Raw genomic sequence first — 22,141 nt, 5'->3', positions numbered from 1 at the left:
ATTTATGTGTGCGATCGAGGTGATTTTGAATGGGTGAGATTGTGTGGAGTTGAGAAAAGGAAGAAGAAAACCCTGGGGGACATTTAAGGACAGAGAGAGGCGCCTGCGCAGGAGAGAGAGTGTGGTCAGGGGACCAGAAGAGATCCCAGGGGCGGGGCTCAGCAGCGGAGGGACATCTCAGGAAGCAGGAGTGGCCACTAGTGTGAACTGCAGCACAGACAGATGATGGGAGGAGATTAGGGAAATGAAAGGTCCCAGGTGACTTGCAAAAGTGGTCCTGTGGAATGCTGGGGACAGAGGTCCTGAAGAGTGTGGGAAGCAAGGCAAGATGGGTGGCAAGAGCCCAGCTTGAGAGGGAGGGTGGACTGGAGCTAGAGGTTTTGGGTGGGAACAGGAGTGAGGTTTTCTAAGGGGAGGGGGGGGTGGGGGGGGGGGAGAGTGGTGGGGGGAGGGGAGGGCAGGTCATTGGACAAATGCCAGTGTCTTTGGAGACTTGCTTTTTCCCCTGTCACATCTCACAGGACCATGCCCTTCTCACTAACAAACTCCCTCATTTCTTGAGGATTGTGCAAAGGAACTCTTACTCCCATTTTGGTGGGTACTGAGTCTTCCCTATTTCCCCAATCACCTTGGCATTTCAAGGTGATAAAAAAGGGACAATGGCCCCTTTTTATATGCACGACAGGGACAGTCTTTAATGAGCTGTGTGGGCCAGGCTGGGGGTGGGGGAAGCTAGGGCACCTGAGGTCTCAGGAAATGGTGCAGTGAATGCACTTCTTCCAAATGCTCCCAAATCACTGGCAAGAGGCTCCCTCCTCCAGAAGGGCTGTTGCTACTCCCTCCATTCCTCTTGGCCACTTTACAACTTTCTGGCATGTCCTGAGACCAAGGGCAGCGGCTCAGTGCTTTACTGATGATCAGAACTGGGTCCCTGGATGCCCCTGTTGAAGCGCAGCCTCTCTGGGGCCTCTCCCCCATCTCCTGGAGGCTGTGTACCTGGTATGGGGGGTACAGGAGGAGGCAGCTGGTGCAGAGCGCTGCTGTGCCCAGGAGACGGCTGAGGCTTGAACATTGGACATGTTTTGCTGATTGATCATTGTGCCGACAGAAACTACTGGCCAAGCTGCCCACACTGCCTGCCTCCATGTCCACTGTCATGGGGGGGCGGGCAAGGAGGCTCCCTCCCGCACTAAAAATCCTCCTGATGAAGACTCCCTCCCCACCTTGCACCCTTGTCCCCACTATTGACCTCCGGTGGCTTACCTGCCCTGACATGTGGGAACCAATGTTCACCCTGTGCAGGGACCCTCCCCTGCTATCGACCCCTGCCCAGGAGCCCAGTGTTCAATCCTCTGATACTGGACCCCTGATTTGACCAACAGCCCTCCCCACCCCTGTGAGACCATAAGGGCTGTCCCCCAGTGACCCCAGCTGTAGGGTGGCCAAAGTGCTGCAAAGTGGGGCCCTCCTGGGGTGGCAAGCATGGTTCCTGGGTAGGTGTTCTCTCACTCAGCATGCACACCTGTCTACTTGTATATTTTTTCTTGTAACGTTCCACCCGTTTAACTGATGGCTGCATCACAGGTACATCTGGGGAGACTTGACAAAGCGGAAATTTGTGTTTATGATTACTGTTTGTTTCCCAAGACTAGGCGTGTGAATTTAAAACCTCCTCCTCCTCCAGAGTCCATTGGTCATGCTACAAGTCCCAAAGGGACAGTTAAAGAGCCAGTTAAGTTGAAACTAGAAAGGTGCACGAATACCCAATCTATCCTGTTGTGGGCCTTCAGTACTTGAAGAATTCTAGAAAAAAAAAAAAGTAGTTCTTTATAGGTTATAAGCTAAGGAGGGACAGTTTGCACGGTTTGGACAAAATAGAAGTACTCTTGCCAATAAATATGTCTCAAAATGACAAATAAAGCTCTCCCCATGTGACAGCTCCGGATCCCAGCGGGAGGTGATGGGCACAGGCACAAGGAGCTATGTATAGAGTGTAAACAGTAAGGCCCTTGGGGGGGGGGGGGGGCGGGGTACGGGGGGAAGGGGCAGGGGCAGGTGATGCGGTGTGCAAGGAGGAGTACCGGCAGGGTCCACGGGTAAATACAACAGGCTTGTAAAAACAGTCATCCATCTGCCACCAAAGCTTTCGGGTGGCGGTGACAGGTCTCCAGGTTCCTCCAGGCGGCAGTAAGGAGAAACTGTGTCCCAATGACATTTTCCTAGGGAGGCAGTGGGGCAGCCATGCAGGCCTCCCTGCCCCTTTCTCCCCAAGAGGAGGGACAGGCCTGCCTGGCCAGACTTGGGGCTGTCTACCCAGGGTTCAAGGCATCGATGGGGCAGTGTTTCTCAAATAGGGGTTGGGAGCAAATGGCCCCCCCCCCCAGGGTCCGCACCCCCTCCCTCCGAAAGGAGGAGCTCGGGCATCTGTGCCTAGTGGGGGCCCATCACCTTCCACTCCTCCAGGGCACCGCTCCGCCTCCCTTCCTCAGGGATGCTGGAGAGCAGCTGCCCTGATCAGTTTCGAATCCCTGATCCACACGGGCCTCTTGAACAAGCTAGCCTCTCCTCACGTCCTCGCCCTCACCCCACCTTATCCACCTCCCCTAGCACCACCCGCCCCGACCCAGGCCTAGCTCTGGGAGTCCTTAAATATCAGTCTCCAGGAGGTCGTCGCTGTCCGCCAGTTCGTAGGGCTGACAGGTGGCGCCCTCCACGACGTTGTGGGGGACGCCAAGGGACACAGCCTCCACCTCCGAGCGCAGGGCGCCGGCGGCCTCTGCGCGCTGTGCGCTCCCGGCGCGGATCTTGTGCGACAGGCTGGAGACCTTGGCCCGCAGCTGGGTGGTGGGTCTCCGGAACGGCCCGGGCAGCCTCCACTCGCGGAAAGCGCACGGCTTTGCGCGGCCGGCGACGGCAGCCTGCGCCTCGGGTGTGCCTGGGGAGCCTGGGGCCGCGAGCTCGGCGAGGGCCAGGGGGGCCCCGGGGAGCGCAGCACCCGGGCTGGGGGCGCAGTCGGGGCGCGGCCCGCCGGTTGAGACCCGCCAGTGGTGGCCGTAGACCCGCCAGAGGGGGCGGCGGCGCCGGCGACGCCGGCACTGGCAGCGCAGGAGGCGGAGGAAGGCGCGCTTGAACTCGCGGCTGGAGCAGGGGTAGATGAGCGGGTTCACGCAGCTGTTGAAGTAGCCGAGCCAGAAGATGACCTTGAAGACGCTCTCCGAGGGCTTCAGCTCCGGGAACAGGGAACCTGCAGGGAGCAGAGACCCACGTGGGTTAGATGTTCCAGGAGGAGGGAGGCTCAGGCGGCCCCTGGACGGTAAGGGGCGACCCTCCCCGACCTCCAGGGGCCCTGGCTAAGCGGTTCTCAACCTGTGGGTCGCGACCCCTTTGGGGGGTCGAACGACCCTTTCACAGGGGTGGCCTAAATACATCCTGCATATCAGATATTTACATTACGATTCATAACAGTAGCAAAATTTATGAAGTTATGAAGTAGCGACGAAAATAATTTTATGGTTGGGGGTCACCACAACACGAGGAACTGTATTAAAGGGTCGCGGCATTAGGAAGGTTGAGAACCACTGAACTCAGGGCTCTCAAACTACTTCTCCCCAAGGGGTCCCTGATATAACTCCAGGGAATCCATGAACTTAAATGGGGAAAAAGAGTCATCCTTAGTTTTACTCACAATACCGGAAATTGAGCATTTCCTTTAATGAGGAGGGTAGGCAACAAACTGGAGTAGAATTGGGCAAAACCATATGAAATTACAGTTTTTGTAGCTCGAAACTGGTGCAACATTGGCAGTTTCCTAAGGCTCGACCTAATATTACCAGGTCCTGTAGGTATTTTTCTATCACGTTCAGTTGTTGCAGATGTTTTGAAATACTGTCTATGCGCCTCACTATTGGAGGTGATGACCACTGGAACACACCTCTAGATCTCATTTCATGTCTTAACATAGAAGCACGTTTATTACTATATCATAAATTTCACTTAAAAATATTTTGACAAAGGGTTCAATGAAATCTGCCTCACTGGCAGACATTTGTATTTTATTTAGTGCAGTTGAAAGTGTGACTCTGAGAAGGGCTCTTAAATAGTCCCTAGCACAAAACGGGTATGAACTCCTGACCAACGTTGAGCAAGGCTTGCCCCATGCCAGGCACTGCGCTGAGCTCCCTTCAAACATGGCCCTGCTCCCTTGTTAGCAATGTGGATCCAGTATCTTGGGAACGCAGGTGGGATCTCAGAGAATGGGCAGGAGCCAGCCAGGATAGGAAGGGCAGAGGGTGTGGGAGTAGAAAGGAAAAGAGGGTAACAAGTCTGGGGCCTGGGAGTGTTGTATAGGATGCACTCAGAAAACGGGACAGAAGGGCCTTCAATTCTGGGAAGTTCGGCTTTTATTTTGTGGGCAGTGAGGAGCCATGGATATTTTTAAGCAGGTGAGAGACAGGGCCTAGAATCAAACCTCAATAAATAATGTCCATGGCTGTCGGAATGCAGGCCAGTGGGCTGTCCCAGTGGGCATGGTCAGGGAAGGCTTCTGGGATGGCTTTCAGGGAGCAGTGCCAGGCAAAAGGGGGTGGGGCTCTAGGGTCTGAGCTGTGCCAGGAAGACCTTCTCGTAAACCTCTCACCTGGCATCTCTATCATGTCTCTGAAAAGCACCCAACAAAGCGTAAAGGCATGATCCAGGGAGCGAAGGCCACTCTCTCAGCCTCACTCATCCTCAGCAGCAGCAGGGGCAGAGGGTAGGTGGCAGGAGTGTCCCATTCTGGGCAGAAGCTGCAGGTGACTAAGAGGCTGAGCAGCCAGGGTAAGGGGCCTTGACAAATCGTGAAACCTGCTCGATCTTCCCCTTCCCCCCAAAGAAATGAGAGCAGGGTCCCGTAATGGGGCAGGGCACTATGTCCTCCTCTTGAATGTGGGGCACTTGCATGTCACCTACCCCCATTTAGAGAATTGCGGGTGCTAAGAGACACCGTGGAGGAAGAGGAAGAGTACGCATCATTGTGCGGCATAGGCCATTCAAACCTTGGTCAAGTAGCCCTGAGTCAGTGATTTGGCTAAGTATCACTTTCCCTTTCTGTGAAATACAGTCAATAATATTTCTCTGGCTCGGCCGGCATGGCTCAGTGGTTGAGCGTCGACCTATGAACCAGGAGGTCATGGTTCGATTCCTGGTCAGGGCACATGCCTGGGTTGCAGGCACGATCCCCAGTGTGGGGCGTGCAGGAGACAGCCAATCAATGATTCTCTCTCATCATTGATGTTTCTATCTCTCTCTTCCTCTTCCTTCCTCTCTGGAATCAATTAAAATATATTTTTAAAAAATAATACTTGTCTGGCAGGGATTTTGTGAAGATTCGTAAATTTCAGGGTCTAGCACTTAACAAGTTCTTAATAAATACTTCTGTTACTCACGCCCCCTTGCCCTATTTCTGTGGCTTTTGAGAGAGGAGACCTCAGACCTGGAAGGGACCCACTTCCCAGCTCTGGAGAGTGGCCAGAAACAGAAGCCTCGACCTGGTAGGTTTGGGGGAGGCTGGGACATCGGTCAGGGTGTGTTAAGGAGACACTATCCCCTGGGAGAGGAGTTGGATAGTTGTCTTTGGAATATGGGGTCCACCAGGGTTGCCCTCAGCCTCCAGGAAAGCAGCCCTCGGAACAGCATCCCTCAATGGCTGAAAGTAAGACCGAGTGCTGAAAATAACGTTCTGACTCAGGCCACAATTTTTTATATTTAGCCCAGGATGACAAATCGGTGGACTATGCTTTCAGCAAGGAGTCTGAAGCTGGCCAAAGGGCATTGTTATCAGTGTGGTTTTGATTCGGATTAGTAGGCGACATGGCATACTGTATGGCCACGGGCCTTGTTGTAAACATTCACATGCTAATTTATTCGCAACCAACCTGAACAGGAGCCTGCCGCTAGCTGGGGATTTCTTACACAAAAGGAGCTGGGATTCAAACAGCCTTGCAGCCTCCATTTTTCCTACTGTGTCCTGTGGACATCCTACTTTAGGCTCCCCCAGAAGCAGGCCCCCCGAGACAAGTTGTTAATTTGGGAGGTAAGTGAATCCCAGGTAGTGGAGTGGGAAATAAGAGATAAAAGCCTGGGAGCTTTGGGAGCCAGCGGAGAACAGGAACCTCAGAGTTACCCCCTCCCCTGGGGTGAGGTATCTATACACCCACTCCCATAGTTATTCCATACTTCCTGCCTACTGTGTGGGTGGGCAAGGGGGATTCTGGTGGGCAGAGAAAGCCCCCAGGCAGAGAGACGAAGGCAGGTGCTGGGGTGGAAGTTAGCCTACTAGTGCACTGAAGGTCTAGGTCTAGGGAGATGGGTGAGGCACCGACAGCATCTGCCACAACTTTGTTTGTTTGCTCTCTGCCCACTGTGTGCAGACATCTTGCCTGGCAAAAAGACATCTGTGCCTTGGGCGCCAGCTTCCACAAGCAGTAGCTCCCAAGAGACATTTCCTGTTTCCTTCATAGAAGGCAGAGTCTCACACCCACCTCTGCCCAGAGGCATTGTCAGCATTGTCTCTGCCCTGCTGCCCTGCTGTGGGGACATCAGTGAACAAGTGCTTCTCAGCCACTCCCAGCTTTCTCCTCCCCCAGCTACTCTTGAGTTATGGCTACTCAGGTTGACCAGCTGACTCCCCTGTCTTGCCTCCTCACTCCTCTCCAGCTGCCCAGCACACACCTTTGCCAGCACCTGTAGCTCAGATACAGGAAAGCCTCAATGGACAGCTGGGGACTCTGAGACAAGGCCACTCTCTCAGTGCCCGGCAGCCCCCTTTTCTGGCTCTCTCTCCCACTCCCCACGTTGCCCACAGCCTTTCTTGCAAGCATGAAGCTCAGCTGTGCTAACTCATCCTGGCAGCCATCATTGGAGCCAGAGGCTCACATGGCATGCCCTCCCTCACCTTCCCACCTCTCCATCCAGGAGCCCAGCATCGCCCCCTAGCTCCCTTTCCTCTTATGGTTCCTGCTTCTCTCTGCAGTCTTACTTCTGTCTTTATGTGCATTAGATAAGTGGCCACACTGACTTCTCACTGCCCTCTGGCCATAGCGGGCTCCTCAGTCCTGCCTTTGGGCTTTTGCACATGGTCATTCTGGATGCCCTTCCTCTTTCTGCCACCTGGTAGTGCCAGCTCCAATGGCACCTCCTCCTGGAAGCCTTCCCCTGCACTCCCTCCCAAGCCAGCACAGTTTAGTTGGACTCCCTCCTCCTCACCACTCCCCCCACCCCAGCATATCTACTCACTTCTAAATGCCAAGAACACCGCAGGTAACTATCAGTTTCCTGTCTATCTTAACCTTAAATGGTAAGCTCCCCACACCATGCTTGGCATATCATAGATGCTCAATACATTCTGACGCCTCTCTATTGCACCCTACATCCCATCATTGCCAACTCCTATCAGTCCCAGAATCCCCCCACTGTGCACCATCCCGTAATCACCCTGGGCCCAGCACCACAGTCCCAGCTACCGCATGCAGTGCCCTTTCAAGTGGACTCCTGCCCCAGAACCCTGTTCTTCACAGCAGCTGGGGGATTCTTTTCAAACATGTCTGAGCATTTTATTTCTTCACTTAGAACCCATTTCCACTGCTGACTGCAGCTTCCCTCCCCCGTGTCTGATCTGTGCTTTGAGCTGCCAGCCCCTTGGTTTCTCCCATCAGCTCTTTCTGTTTGCTTCCTTCTTGGCTTGGCTGAGACTCCAACTCTCTTGCAATGCTCCCACATCCATGTCTTCTCCAGCCAGCTCCTAACTCTGGAGCGATTCACCCTAAACACACTTAAGGTCTCGACCTCAGTTTAACGTCCTTTGTTTCCAGCAGTCTGCTCTCCCCTATTCCTGCACTAGCTCCTTTGAGCCTTGACTCTTTTCTACAAGCCTTGCGGTTGCCCCTTCACTTTCTCCAGAGCACTTGACCTCACTTCCTGTTTCACAGAGAAAACAGAAGCTAAAGAAGTTGGGGACGCGCTCAAACTTTCCTCTTCTCTCTTCCCCCTTGGTAAGAAAGGAGTCACTCCTCTCACTCAAGGCTCATCACCTACTTGTGCTGTGGTGCTCTTGAGCCACCAGTCACCTGTGAGCTTGTCTCTGTCACAGCTGCACCCTCATTCTCTCCACTCTTTCCATCCACACCTGTCTCCTCTTCCCTACCTACTTTCACTCCACTACCTTGCCCCACAGTCCCAACCCACACAGGTCTCCACCCTGAAGACACTTCTCTTGTACATCCTGGACACTTGTCATCTCACATGGCTTCCAGGTGCCACTCTCTTGGATTTTTGACTCCGTGTCAATTTCCTTTGCTGCTTCCTTGTTATGTCCCCACAGCTAAACGTAAGAATTCCCTTAGTAGAGTCTTGTAAAGGCAGTGAGGTCTCTCTGACTTTCCATTTAAAATTACAACGTCTTCCCTATAGCCCTGTGCTCTCCACCTCCTCAAACGGCTCTACTGTTTTTCACAGCACTCATCACCTTCTCTTGTACTATTTGAGTTACTATTCACTGTGTCCATCAGCTTTGTCCCCACAGTTCACAGTTCAGAGAGGAAGGGAGAGGGGGAGAGAGAGAAACATCAATGATGAAAGAGAATCATTAATCGGCTGCCTCTGCACACCCCACACTGGGGATCATCCCCAACCCAGCCAGGTGCCCTGACCGGGAACTGAATCGTGATCTCTTGGTTTATAGGTTGACGTTCAACTACTGAGCCACACTGGCCAGGATGTACTTCTCATTTAACTCTCATGGCACTGGCATCCACCTTGCAGAAAGATTTTAGTTATCTCCAGAGGGCAAGGGATGGGGTCAAGTTCTGAACTTGAATCAATCTAGCCCTAAAGCACTTGGTCTTCCTGTAGCATCTTGTAAAGATAGAAATAGAACTTCTCTTGTTCTTCCAGGGATTCTGGAAGAGCCACAAACACTAGCTGCCTCATCCCCACCTCTGGGCTTTCACATGCTGGCCTGGCCAGGATGGCCCTCTTTCTCTCTCCATAGTGAGTACTCCCCTTCTTCATCTCGGGCCTAGAACCTTCTTCTCTAGGAGTGTTTCTGTTATTAACCCCCCTGCCCTGGGATAGTAGTTTCTGGACTGTGTGTTCCTTGAGCACCTCTTAATTCTGCCTCCAGCAGGCTAGGTGGCATTTGTTAGCCTTCTGTGTGGCATCTAGCGTGCCCTGTGGGGCCTGCCACATAGGACACTCACAAGAGCTGGGCTGTTCGGGGGAGCTACTTCTCAAGAAAGAGTACCAAACAGACCCCCACCATCTAGGACAGTGGTTCTCAACCTGTGGGTCGCGACCCCTTTGGCGGTCGAACGACCCTTTCACAGGGGTCGCCTAAGGCCATTCTGCATATCAGATATTTACATTACAATTCATAACAGTAGCAACAGTACAGTTATGAATTAGCAACGAAAATAATTTTATGGTTGGGTCACAACACGAGGAACTGTATTTAAAGGGCCAGAAGGTTTAGAACCACTGATCTAGGAGGAGCCACAGAGCTGCTTGGCCATTTCCTTCCCCTCCTTCAAGTCTTTGCTCAAAAGTCACCTCTAAGGTTTGAAGTAGATGCTGCTGGTGCCTCACCCAGGTGCATCAGCCCTCAGATGCTGAGTGGTGGCTGCTAAAGCTCATAGTACTTCCTTCTCTGGAGAACTGTCCTCGGCCAATGGGAGCTGCTTCAACTGGGAGATGACACCTCCCCACCAAGGGGCAGCTCACAGCCAGGGACAAACTGATATGGGATAGGAAAAGCCAGCTCCCTGGCCTCCAGATGGTACAAATCTGTGCTGCCGATCTTGCTCCAGGGCTATGGTAGGACCAGGCTGAGGCCAGACTTTGAGACCATATCCTGGGTTAGCTCTTTCCTACCCTGGCCTACTTCCCTCCCTTACTTGCAGGTGCCTCCTGAGACCCTCCCTCAGTCCATCACTTGCATAAGAACCCCCTTCTCAGGCTCTGCATCTAGGGACCGGACCTAAGACACCCAAGGACATGTCTTCAAGCCATTTTGCTTGCTTCCCAACCTACAATGGTGGGATTACGTCTTTGTCACTGGACCAATTCTTCTGCAAACTGCTGGGAAAGGCAGGGCACGAGTATGCACATCTGTGTCCACTTCTCCTTACTCAACAGACAGGATGGAGCAAGGCGGGCAGACATCGCTGGTCAGAAGTGGCAGGGCCTCTTCTGTGTCAGCAGGTGAGCTCACTCTCTGGCATGTTGGCTGGGCCATGCTGGCCTACACATTTTGGGGAAACTGAGGTAGCGGCTTGTGAGGTTAGGGGTGTGTGTATTTGCAGTCTGGATCATCACAGTCTAGTCCCCTCTCCCGAGGAACAGGAATGGCCAGGCCCAGGAGTTGAGGCCGAGAGACCAGTTAAGGCTGGTGGTGACCAATGTGGCCAAGCCTCATTGAGGAGTGACAGCTCTGAAGCCAAGGGGCAGACCGTGTGATTAACAGCATTGTTTTGGCCTCACCAGGGGGAACTCGTTCTTTCTTGGCGCAATGTCAGAATTCACAGCCAGCCTTGCTCATAACTTGCAGCCAACTATGAAATATCAGGCTGCACCAGTCTTCCCTTCCCCTACACCTTAGTGGGGGTGGGGCAGCTCCTAGAGCCACGGAGGCCTCCTGGTGGGGTCCAAGGGAAGAAGATGAGTCACAGACCTGTCCTGAGTCCTACACTGGGCCCCCCCATTTCCTTTCAACTCTTCCCTTTGCTCCCTTTCCACCTTCCCTATTTCTCCTCCTTCTTTCTACTCTTTGTTGTCTCTTCTTAACTCATTATTTCCTGACCTGTGGCCTTGGAGTAGCCATATCCCAAGCTCTGGGTGCCCAAGGCTGAAGTCCCTGCCCAATGGCTCTTGTGCTCAGCTGAACTGGACCCTGATCAGAGCATGAGCCTCTCAGCTCAGGAGCTGGGCTGACCGATGGCTCATGGGTCTGAGCAGATCAGTGCTTATGCCAGAGGAGAGAAGGTCCCCAGGCAGTGGGCACTCTGTCCAGGAGTCCCAGCACTGAGCTGCTAGGCATTGCCCATGAGGCCCTAATACCAGCTCTCAGGGGCCCAGGACCTGTTGGGTGGGTCACCAAGGGCAGACAAATCCTCAGCATTCGCAGGAGACCTTTTGGTGGGCATAAAGCTCATGAAGCAGGGGGAGACAGGGCTCAGCAGGGCCTCAGAAACTTTCTCTTGAGGGGTGGGTTCAAGGACTCTCAGGGTCTTCTGGGGTCTGTGAGAGGATCAAGTCACACAGGAAGTGGCCTTGTCCCGTGGCATTGCTCAGGACACCATTGTGGCCAGGACCTGGGGCATAAGGGAGCATGAAACTGAGCCTGGGGGATGAGTGCAGGGGCCGAGGGGTTCAGTGAGATTTAAAGCTTAAATCATGGCTGCCAACTGACCTGAACCCTGGCCCTAGCCTGACCTCTGACCCCGGCGGGAAGTAATAAGGACTCTGGGGCCAGAGTGCTTGGGTTCCAGTCCCAGCTCTGACACTTACTTTGTTTTTTAAGATTTTATTGATTTTTAGAGAGAGAGGAAAGGAGAGGGAGAGAGAGATAGAAACATCAATGTGCGAGTGAAATATTGATTGGCTGCCTCCTGCATGCCCCCTGCCAGGGACTGAGCTCACAACCCCAGCATGTAACCTGACCAGAATTGAACCAGCAACTCTTCAGTGCACAGGATGACGCCCAACCAGTTGCGCCACACTGGCCAGGGCCCAGCTCTGACATTTATGATTAAGATTAATATAAAAATATTTTTAAAAGAAGTAAATAGCAAATGATATTCTTGCAAGTAGGTAAAAAGCAGGAAAGATTATAGTGAGAAGATGGCGAGGAGGCTGAGGGTGAAGTAGCCACAGGATTGAGGGCAAATCATTTTTGGGGGAAGTTCAAGACACATCTACATGCTGCGTGTATGCAGAGGAGAGGTGAAGACAGAGAGGGCTGAGCAGCAACAGATAGAGTGAGACCCCTTAGGGCAGAAAGGGGTTGAGAGAGATTCAGAGCCAACAGGGGACATGCAAGACTTCTGGGGCCACTCTGAGGCTGCTCTGAGGAGGAAGCCTGCCTATGAAAAGTGTGATTTCTCTTTAGCAAGTGCTCAGCTAGACACTGGCTTGCACTGGCTCACAAGAACTGATTGTTACATTTCCAAAGAACTTTGCAAACTAGCTGATGTCTCTTTGGTAGCTTGAAATTGATCCCAGTGGGAATAGTTACACCATGGAAATGGGAAGATGCTACAAATTAGCCCCCACTCCAGAGCCAATTGTTAAATATTTACTGGCACACTACTACTATGTTCCACATGAAAGAATGGCCAGATTCAAGGGCTAGGGCTCTCAGAAATGGGTGGAGGTGAGGGAGTTTAAGATGGCAAGAGGTGGAGTGATGGATCATGGCAGCAGCTGTGGAGGGAGGCCTAACTAAGGTAAAGATAGGGAGTTGAAGGTTTGACCAAGGTCGGGGTCAATCAGCTTTTCCTGTACAGACTCTTCCAAGTAACCAAACAGGTAGTGGCAAATTCTTTTTAGAATTTCAGCAAACAAATGTACAAGGGATGACAGAATTCAGGTATCACCACTTTTAAGTTTCCTGGCCATGGTTAGTGACTGCTAAGACAGCAGTTTTTTAACAGGCTGATGGGACACTTTATAATGGATGGATTAGGCTGATGGAACCTAAAGCCTTGACTAATCTTAATATTACAAAAAAGAAGAATTCTTGCCCAAAAACAGTTTACAGGAGGTACAGGCAACAGAGGAACACATTAATGGCCCTATGGGGATGCAAATCCCAGACTGTGGGCTACTCCTGGGAAGACAGAAGAGGATGGGTTCCTCAATCTGGTTTCTTCACCAAATAAGTTGAAAGGATAAAGGTGGGTGAAGTAGAATCTTACCAATTAAAGAGACAGGATGCAGACCAACCATATGCAATGTATGTACCTGTTTTGGATCCTAATTTAAACAAACTGAAAATTAGAGGCAACAGGCAACATTTGAACGCTCGGTAGGTATTTGATGCTGTTAAACAATTATTTTGTGTTATAAATGATTATGGTTATTTTTTAAAGTTATTTTCTGAAATACATATTGAAGAATTTACAGATGAATTGACATGATGTCTGAATTTTCTTCAAAATAATCCGCAGTGGTGGGAAAATGGGTAGGGGTTGAGATGAACCAAGACTGGCCTTGTTACTGACAGTTGTTGTAACTGGGTCACAGGTTCCTGGGCATCATCATGCTCTTTCTACTTAGAATGTGTTTGAAACTATCCATCATATTAAAAAAAAAAAAAGAAAAAAAGGGAAAAGTCCTAGCCCTAGATAGTTTCTTATTCACAGTAATCATTCAGTAAATGTTAGCTGCTATGCTTAAAATTTTTTTCGGGTCACACAAATGGGAGGCCATCCCCAGTGCATCACTAGTAAGGACGGTTGGCTGTACATAGAGGGCTGTTACCCTAAGGGAAGTCAGCCATTCACAGAAGGACTGCTTGATTCCACTTGTATGAGATATCTAAAATACAGGCACGCCTCAGAGATATTGCGGGGATGGTTCCAGAACACCGCAATAAAGCGAGTTGTGGTATGTTTGCTGGTGGAGGGTCTTGCCTTCAATTTGTAAAAAAAAAAAAAAAGCAACATCTGTGAAGCACTAATAAAGTGAAGTGTGCAATGAAACAAGGTCTTCCTGCAGACAAATTCATAGAATCTAAGAGGGGTTGGAGGGAGGGGAAGTGGGGTGTTGCTAATCAACATGCATAAAGTTTCACTTAAACAAAATAGGCAAGTTTTAGAGACCTGCTGTACAGGTGCCTAGTTAGCAATACTGCATGGTATACTTAAAAATTTAAGAGGGTAGATCTCATGTTATAGTCTTACCACAATTAAAAAAAAAAAAAAGAGGGCTGTGCTTTGCCACCCAGACCCTTTGCATGGCAGGATGTGAAAAGGCCGTGTCACTTCCTCCTTCTATGCACACTGACTGAGCATCTACTGTTGCGCCAGGTGTCACAAAAGCATAGATAGGAGACGTAATGCCAGCCCCTTCTTCGAACTTCTGGGCCAGGGAACAGGATAGAATAGCCATAATTGAGGATCTGAAGCACACCACGCCTCTCCCCCTGTGTCTGTGACCTCAGAGAGCCTCTGGAGATGAGTCCTTTGGTGCTTGGCCAACATCCTCAGACCCACACACCGAATCTACCCTCCACAGCTGGCTGCCAAGTGTGCCTCAGTCTGGACACCAATTCCTCAGCATGGCTCATAGCCTCCTCCTGCCTCCTCCCTCTCTCTTTCTCTTCTTTCAGGCATAAGATATTGACAGCCTGTTTTATAAAGTACAGACATCCTAAGAGTATGGCTTGTTAAGTTTACATATGATACACCAATGTAGTCACCACCCAGATCAAGATAGAATATTCCTGGCTCTTTGGAAAAGTTTCTTTGTACTCTCTTCCAGTTAATTACTCCTCCCCCCCCCATCTCTCTCTCTCTCTCTCTCTCACACACACACACACACACACACACACACACACGTAACCACTATCCTGATTAGTTTTACCTGTTTTGGAATGTCATATACACAGAATCATATAATATGTTAGCTTTTCATTTCAGATCCACCTTATTTTGCTCAGCATAGTGTCCATGAAGCTCATCTATGTTGCTATTGTCATCAGGTTCATTATTTTCCTAGCTGTATAGTAGTCCAGTCAATGAATACATCACAATTTATTTATCCATTCAGTTGATGACATCTGGCCTCATCTTGTGACCTGTTTTCTCATAGATTGTATATTCCAGGTTTTCCCAAACTACAGGATGACCCACAAAGACCTCCGTTCCTCTATGCCTAAACATATGCACAGTTTCTTCTGCCCTCTCACGGATGGTATGTGTAAGAATATTGACAGTGCACTGTGATAAAGGTGTGCAGAATGCTTGGAGCACGAGGGAGCACCTAATTAAATCCGGAGGTGGTCAGGGGACCTAGGCTGACAGTACAGGAGGGAGCCCCAGGTCTGGCTCCCATATGGCTGGAGTCCCAGTGTGTCCTGGGACTGCCAATATCAGAACCTCCTGGTAGCTTATTCACCTGGAGGTATATCTCAGAGGGGCCTATGGGCTCTGGGCCTCTGGGGCTGCTTTGTGCGACCGACATATTCTACACATTCAGAGGCTGACTAGGAGGCCAGTAGGGCCTGGTGACTGCCCAACAAAAGAGAGCTAAGGGTGCAAGCTGGGCATCTGCCTGTCATCCGTTAGGAATGACAGGGGGCGGGACTGTGTGTGTGTGTGTGTGTGTGTGTATGTGAGCGCGCGCGCGCGCACGCACGCGTCTAGGTCTCAATGGACAGGTCCACCTCTGGGTATGGCTGGCAGGCCGAAGCCAGACTCAGTGGGATGCTACTGCCATGAGAACATCAGGAGAGATGGGGCCTCTGGAGACGCCTGGGAGAGGAAGGGCGCTCTCTGCAGATGGGTGCTTTCCTGCCCGGGACAGTGCTCCTCCAGTCCCTCTGTCCCCCTGTTGCCTGCAGGGAAGGTGATTGGCATTTCTACACCCAAAGGCTGTGGGTGAGGGGGCCCTTGCACTAAGGGTCCAGGGCAGAGGCTTTCAGGTGTATTTCTAGCTGGCCCACCCTTGTCATGCCCCCCTTTTTCGGGGGTCCTCCATGGAAGTCTGCAGGTAGCAGGTCCTAACTGATGCCCCTCCCCATATGCATGCTACAAGTCTGGGCTCTTCTAGATCTGGCTAAATAACCTTGTAAGAAGGAGCCTTTACATAATGTCTTATGATTTTCTCAGGCACCTAGTGCTGCACCAGCTTGCTGGTGAGGGCAGGAGGCACATATCTCTCATTGGCAGGGCTGCCAAGAGCCCCTCCTCCAAGGACTGGAGACCACATACTCTATGGTCCAGACTGGAACATCTCTGAGAGTGAAAGGGGCACTATTAGTAATCATGCAGGTCAACAGGTATAACCAGGGCTGTCTTGGCCAAACCTGGATGTGTGGTCATTTTTCACGGGGCAGACAGCACAGCTGGGCATCATGAACCACCAGGCAGGTGAGTGCCCTCTCATGGGGGTGAGTAGTATTTCTCATTCCTTACACAGCTCCCCACGTGTCCTGGAAAGGCAGGTGCTGCCTTCCCTGAACTCGCTGCCCTAAATCACAGGGTCCGACAGGTGGTGTCTCAAGTTCATTGAGCTGACTCTCTATGTGCTGGCACATGTCTGCAGTTGCTCCTCACTGGGAAAGGGGGCAGCTGGAGGTGTGGGGGGTGACCCCTAGCCCCTCTTCAGGCCACTCAAGATTTTAGGTGCCTGGTGTCTGTGTCCCAATCTCTCCTGGCCATTGACCCAGGCCCGCAGAGTCCCTATGGTTCAGGACACCCCATCTGTATCTCTCTCTACTCCTGCTCCGGCCTGACCCACAGCATTTCAGTTTATAAATGGCAGTCACTTGCTCCCTGTGCCAAGGTTCCTCTGGGACCCTGGGTTCCCTTCTTAAGGCTCTCAGTGCCCTCTGGGCTGTCAGGGCCACTCCCTGGCTATGTCACTGCTGTGCTGTAGCTGTAGCTTCCACTTGGCTTTGTGTCCGGAGGTGTGGGTACAGAGCATCCTGGGTCTGCTTGACAACCCCTAGCTGTGGCTCTACTGGGTGCCTTTGTTGCCATGGCTTATGGCCCTTTCTGGCACCGACTGCTTTTCAACCTCTCCATCCTGCTGCTCCTTACGTCTGGTGTGGGACCACGGCTTGGGGGAGCTGAAAAGTGTCAGTCTTCCTGGCTTCCCCCTTCTCTGCCTCCTCCTGATTTCTTCAAAGTGGGGGCTCCCCAGGCTCTGTCCCCAGACCCTCTTTTTTCTTTGCCTCTCCATCCTCTTTCTGCTTCTGCAACCACTCCCATTCTTGATGCTCTTATCTAAGTTCCCACCCCCCACCACATACTGGCACCTCCTATCAAGATGTGCCAACCCCCTGGATGCCACATTTTATCGCTCCCCCGCCCCCCCTGCACAAGTTGCTGCTCAGAATGTTCCGTTCCTTCAATGGTGCCTTCCTCCTCCAGGCCGGGACCAGTGCTGGGGAGTGTCAGGATCTCCTGGCCCCCTGGCCCGCCTGCATAATCCTTAGGCCACCTTTCTCCACCTCTGGCTCCATCCTCCTGTTCTCTCTGTTGATCTACCCTCAGAGCCACTTCGTGGCGATTGGAATATTCTGTGTCCCTGCTAGGCCTCTGTCCTGTTTATTTGCTATTGCCAGATTCCACTCAATTCAGCTCCACCAGCGGCCGTGGGCTCTGCTCTGGGGCTCAGTGAGGTGCCCTGGGAGGCTGGGCACACCACAGACCAGTAGGAAGGTGGAGACAAGGAGACCCCCCCTCCCAGGGTTACCACGCCAGAGGTGAGGAGCAGCAGAGATGGAAGGATTAAGAAAGAGCAGTGTGTACCAGCCAGGGGCAAAGGCCATGGAAATTTGGGGATGAATTCCTGGAAGCGGGGGACACGTGATCTAGACCTCAGAAAACAGTAGCCGTTTTCCATGTTGATTGTATCAGTGAGAAATTGGAAGCACGGAGCACTCAGCAGGAGACTGCATCAACACACCATGGCACACTCTCAAGCAGAGCACCACGCTGCTGCTGAAATGAGCCAGCGTGAACATGGATAAATCTCAACGACACCACGTTGGGTGAAAAAGGCAAACTGAAGATTGATGCGCCAGGCACACTGCGATTACATAAATCCTAAAGGCACACAAAACAATATTCTCTATTATTATGGATACAGATATTTGTGCGAAGAGTACAAGTGTGTGGGAGTGATAAATACCAGATTTGCCATTGGGGAGGGAGGGAGCAAAAAAGGATGGGAGAAGGGAACTTAGCTGTGGCTGTGTTCTATTTGAAAAAAGAGAGAAACAGGGATCAGAGGCAAATATGGCAAAATGTGAACATCTATTCAGTATGGGTGATTCTGGGTACATGGGCACTTGCTATATTATTTTCGTCTTATGTGCATTATTCTGTAACTAGAAATTTGAAAAGAAGTTAAAAAACCATTAGGGGAGATGGCAGTCTACACACAGGTTGATTATTTTCTACAGGGGACTGGTGGGAACCAAGGGGCAGGGGGAGGATGAGAGCACCTGGGATGACAGGGCGCAGCTGAGCAAGGCTGGAGCAGGGGTTGGTTGGTAGGGCAAGAAGCCTGGGTGATGGCTTGGGGGGGGGGGGGGGGGGTTGGTTCTAAATACTGGGTGGGTGGGTTTCTAAAGGGGGGCACACAGACTTTCTCTTCCTGCCTATTTGCCTCTCCCTTCCCCCTCCATCCCTCTTCTATCCCCACCACAGCCTCTGGCTGAGTGACTTTCAAGTCGATGATTTATTCATTTCTTATCTTATATTGAGCATCCACTACCAAAGCAACAGCTCACACGGCACTCACCATGTTAAAGTCACACATCATATCTCACTGAAGTCTTATTAACACCCCTGAGGGTTGTCATTATAACCATCACCATCATCCTTATTTTATAGATGAGGAAAGAGAGGCATAGAGAGGTTCTGGGATTTTCCGGAAGTTACCCAGCGAGAAAGAAGCAGAGCTGGGGTTCGAAGCCAGCCTATCTGGTACCAGATGCTGTGCTCTATTGCTCTTCATATGCCAGGCACTGTGCTGGGTGCTCTTTCTGACTTTCCCCACCAGCACAGTCCTGCCCTTGCAGAGCTTGTGGGCCAGTTGGGGAAGTCAGACACCAAACCAAGCAATACCCAGATGTGATGATAGCTAAGGAGCTAGTAAAGGAAGAGAGCCTGTGCCACGAGGGAGAAAATGCAGAGAAAGACACCCTGAGACTGAGGCATCTGGGAAGGCCTCTCTGAAGAGGGAACATTATGCAGAGACCTAAAGGATGGGGAGTTAGCCAGGAGGGGTTGGGCAAGGCAGGCCAGACAGAGGGAAGAGCAAATGCAAGGGCATGAGGGATGTGGGCAAGGAACCAGAAGAGGGTCAGAGGGGCCAGAGGGGCAGTGAGCAAAAGGCAGGGCAGCCAAGCCATGAGGCCAGAGGGCAGGCAGCCCATCACGTGGGGCTCTCCTTACAGGAAGGGGACCACATGTCCGGGTTTGTCCCTACTGTCCTGGTTCATGCCTGTGGTCTAAGCATAAATATTCCTAGTGTCCCATTTTGGTTTGGACAATAATACATTTGAAGGTCACCTTCTCATAGGCCATATTGGAGAGTTTAGATTTTGTTCCCAGGGCAGTGAGAAAGCATTGAGGGGTTTTCATTGAGAGTGACACTCTAATTTATAATGTATAAAGATCACTCTGGCCGCTGTGTGGAGAGAGCCAGCAGGGGAGCAGGAGGGAGGCCATGGTCCCTTTCCTGACTCAGCTGCAGAGTGTGGAAGGAGCAGGCCAGGGAAAGGCAGGGCAGGTCCCTGCGTGGCCTGCTGAGGTTGCAGCCATGGGCGAAATGACTCAGGGTAAATTCGTCCCCGGAAATGCTGTTCTCCTTCTCCTCCCAGTGCTGACCCAGCCCCAAGGCTTCCAGGAGGACCCTCAGGTGTGGGAGGAAGCCCCTCAGAACAGCTGCCCTCTTCCTAGGTCCGCAGGGACTCTTGTGGGAGAAACAGGAAAGTTTCTCAGAAGCACTGAAAAACTCAGTAAATTTAAGAAAGACGACGAACAGCATTAACTTTCCATTTGATAGTTTGCCCCCTTCCCTTCCCTTCTTACCCCCACACAGCCCCTCCCCCAATTCCAAGAGGAGATTGCAGAAGTTAGAGCCCAAGGCACTCACAGATCCCAGCTGGGGAGGGGTTCGGGAGGGGGCCAGCTCCCAAACTGAATGAGTGCTGGGAGAAAGCAGGTGGCTTCTGGTGCCTGCTGATGCACATGTTGAATGGCCAGGGCTTGCTGCCGGTGCACGAATGTAGGCCCACCCTGTCTGTGTGCCCACCCCTGGGGGTTGACATGTATATCTGTGTGTGTGTGTGTGTGTGTTAACATGTAGGTGAACACATACACTGCTGTTACATACTATGAGCTTGCACAGATTTCCACTGACCTTTTACATTTAGCGGCGTCCAGGGCATAAAACAAGCCCAGGATTGTAATGACAATGAAGGGGGAGTGGAAGGACAGAAAAGTTAGAAGCCTGTGAAACAATTTCTGCAAGCACGGAGAGCCTCTTGTTTGTCCTCAAACAAAGCCGAGCCACACTTCTGTCTAAGGGACCAGGTTGCATGGTCAGGTGGGAAGGCCAGCCAAGCCTGGGTGCCAGGAAGGCATAGCTACAGGCTCAGGAAGGAAGGGCTGGTGGGAGAGGGGTCACTTACCAAGTGGCAGGACGAAGAAGAAGGGGAACCAGCAGAGCACGAAGACTCCCACGACGATGGCCAGCGTCTTGGCAGCCTTCTTCTCGCGGGAGAACTTGAGCAGGCGCACCGACAGCGAGCTGCGGAAGGTGTGGCCCTTGGCGCTGCGCAGCCCTCGGTGCGCGCCATCTGTACCCGAGGCGGCGCCACGACAGTGGATGCGCAGCACCACCTCGGAGGCCTTGCCCCGCTCCCGCTTGACGCCGGCCTCGAGGCTGCGCGTGGTGCTGCGCGCTACCACGTACACGCGGCAGTACATGACTATGATGACGGCCATGGGCAGGTAGAAGGAGCACACGGAGGAGAAGACGGCGTAGCCCACCTCCTCGGTGATGCTGCAAAAGCGCTCATCAGGGGGCACTGGCTCCTTCCAGCCCAGCAGGGGCCCCACGGACACCACGAGGGCCACAGCCCAGAGCAGAGCCAGGATGGCGGCCGCCTTGCGCTCCGTCATGATGGTGGGGTACTTGAGTGAGTGGCGCACGCCCACGTACCGGTCCACCGAAATGGTGCAGAGGCTGAGGATGGAGGCAGTGCAGCACAGCACGTCCACAGCAGCCCACACGTCGCAGAAGGCCCGGCCGAAGGCCCAGAAGCCTAGAACCTCCATGGTGGCCGAGAAGGGCAGCACCGTGGTGCTCAGCAGCAGGTCGGCCACGGCCAGGTTCACGATGAAATAGTTGGTGACCGTCTGCAGGTGGCGGTTGCAGGCCACCGAGAGGATGACCAGCAGGTTGCCCGCCACAGCCAGGAGGATGAAGGCGGCCAGAAAGACGCCCACACCCACGCTCTGCGCGCTCACCACCAGACCCCCGACGGCCGCCGTGCCGTTCACCTCGCCGCCGGCGCCCACGGCCCCCGGCTCCCCGGAGGAGCTCCGGTTGTCCTCGCCACTGCCCGCGCCCACCACGCTGCCGCCGCCGCTGCTGCCACTCGCGGTCCCCGGCACTGCGCCCACCGCCGGGCCCTCCGAGGCGGCTGCGCCACCCGCACCGCCCCCTCCGCCGCCCGCGCTGGAGCCCGAGGCGCTGCCGTTCGGGCGGGGTCCCTCGAAACTGGCGCTCAGTAGATCGCGGAAAGTCATCTCAACGCGCGGCCGTCGGGGGCAGGACCCGGGCACAGGAACAGTGACTGTCAGGGAGGGGGCCACCGGACATAGCCGCAGGGCTCCGGTCCAGCCCCGCGCCCCGCGCCCCGGTACCGTCGGAGTCCTGCCCAAGTTCCCGCGACGCGGAGCTCGGCTGGCCGCCAGCAGAGTGGGGCGGAGGCGCGGCGGCCGGGGCTCCCCGAGGCCGGCGTGGAGTCGGGCGGGAGAGCCGGGCCGCCGGCGAGCCGCTCTGAGCGCCTAGGCGAGCGGGTACAGCGCCGGCTCCCCGCCCGGGCGGTGCAGGCGGCGGCCACTGCGGCGCTCGCGACTGGGCGCGGGGGGCGGGACGGAGGAGGGGCGGCGCGGGGACGGCGAGGGGGCGGCCGGCGCAGGGGGGTGGGGACGCCACATTCGCCGCGGGTAGGGGCTGTGCGCTCCCGCCAAGCGGGGGTGCGGAGGATGTGGGGCGCTGCCGCGCACTCCAGCCCCGCGGTAGCCACCCCAACCTCGCCGCGGGTGTCCACGGCCGCCCTCTCTCCTCGAGGTCTGCTCCGCGATCCCTCCCTCGCCCCTCCCCGGCTCCACTCCCTTTCCCCTCAGCTGTGTCCCCC

The 22,141-nt window shown here is 53.3% G+C and overlaps 1 protein-coding gene across 1 annotated transcript; it reads right to left on the bottom strand.

The window, feature by feature from the left end:
* Window positions 1-1,809: 1,809 nt before the first annotated feature.
* Window positions 1,810-21,816, bottom strand: ADRA1D (adrenoceptor alpha 1D). The gene is made up of 2 exons (XM_070419961.1): window positions 20,405-21,816; window positions 1,810-3,244 (listed from the first exon to the last, which is right to left on the bottom strand). The coding sequence occupies exons 1-2, from the start codon at window positions 21,525-21,527 to the stop codon at window positions 2,646-2,648; spliced, it is 1,722 nt and encodes a 573-aa protein (XP_070276062.1). The 5' UTR covers window positions 21,528-21,816; the 3' UTR covers window positions 1,810-2,645.
* Window positions 21,817-22,141: the final 325 nt, after the last annotated feature.

This window comes from Myotis yumanensis, unplaced genomic scaffold (assembly GCF_028538775.1).
Source record: "Myotis yumanensis isolate MYYU_CA2020_CCGP unplaced genomic scaffold, mMyoYum1.0.hap1 SCAF_7, whole genome shotgun sequence".
In the NCBI taxonomy this organism is placed as follows: domain Eukaryota; kingdom Metazoa; phylum Chordata; class Mammalia; order Chiroptera; family Vespertilionidae; genus Myotis; species Myotis yumanensis.
Note: the sequence above shows the minus strand (reverse complement) of the source record. Positions and strands in the feature narration are given on the sequence as shown.

Excerpts from the sequence above, each read along its gene's own strand:
- ADRA1D (XM_070419961.1), bottom strand. The coding sequence starts at position 21,527 with ATGACTTTCCGCGATCTACTGAGCGCCAGTTTCGAGGGACCCCGCCCG. Across the intron at positions 3,245-20,404 it reads CTTCTTCGTCCTGCCACTTG|GTTCCCTGTTCCCGGAGCTG; the intron begins GTAAGTGACCCC and ends TGCTCCCTGCAG.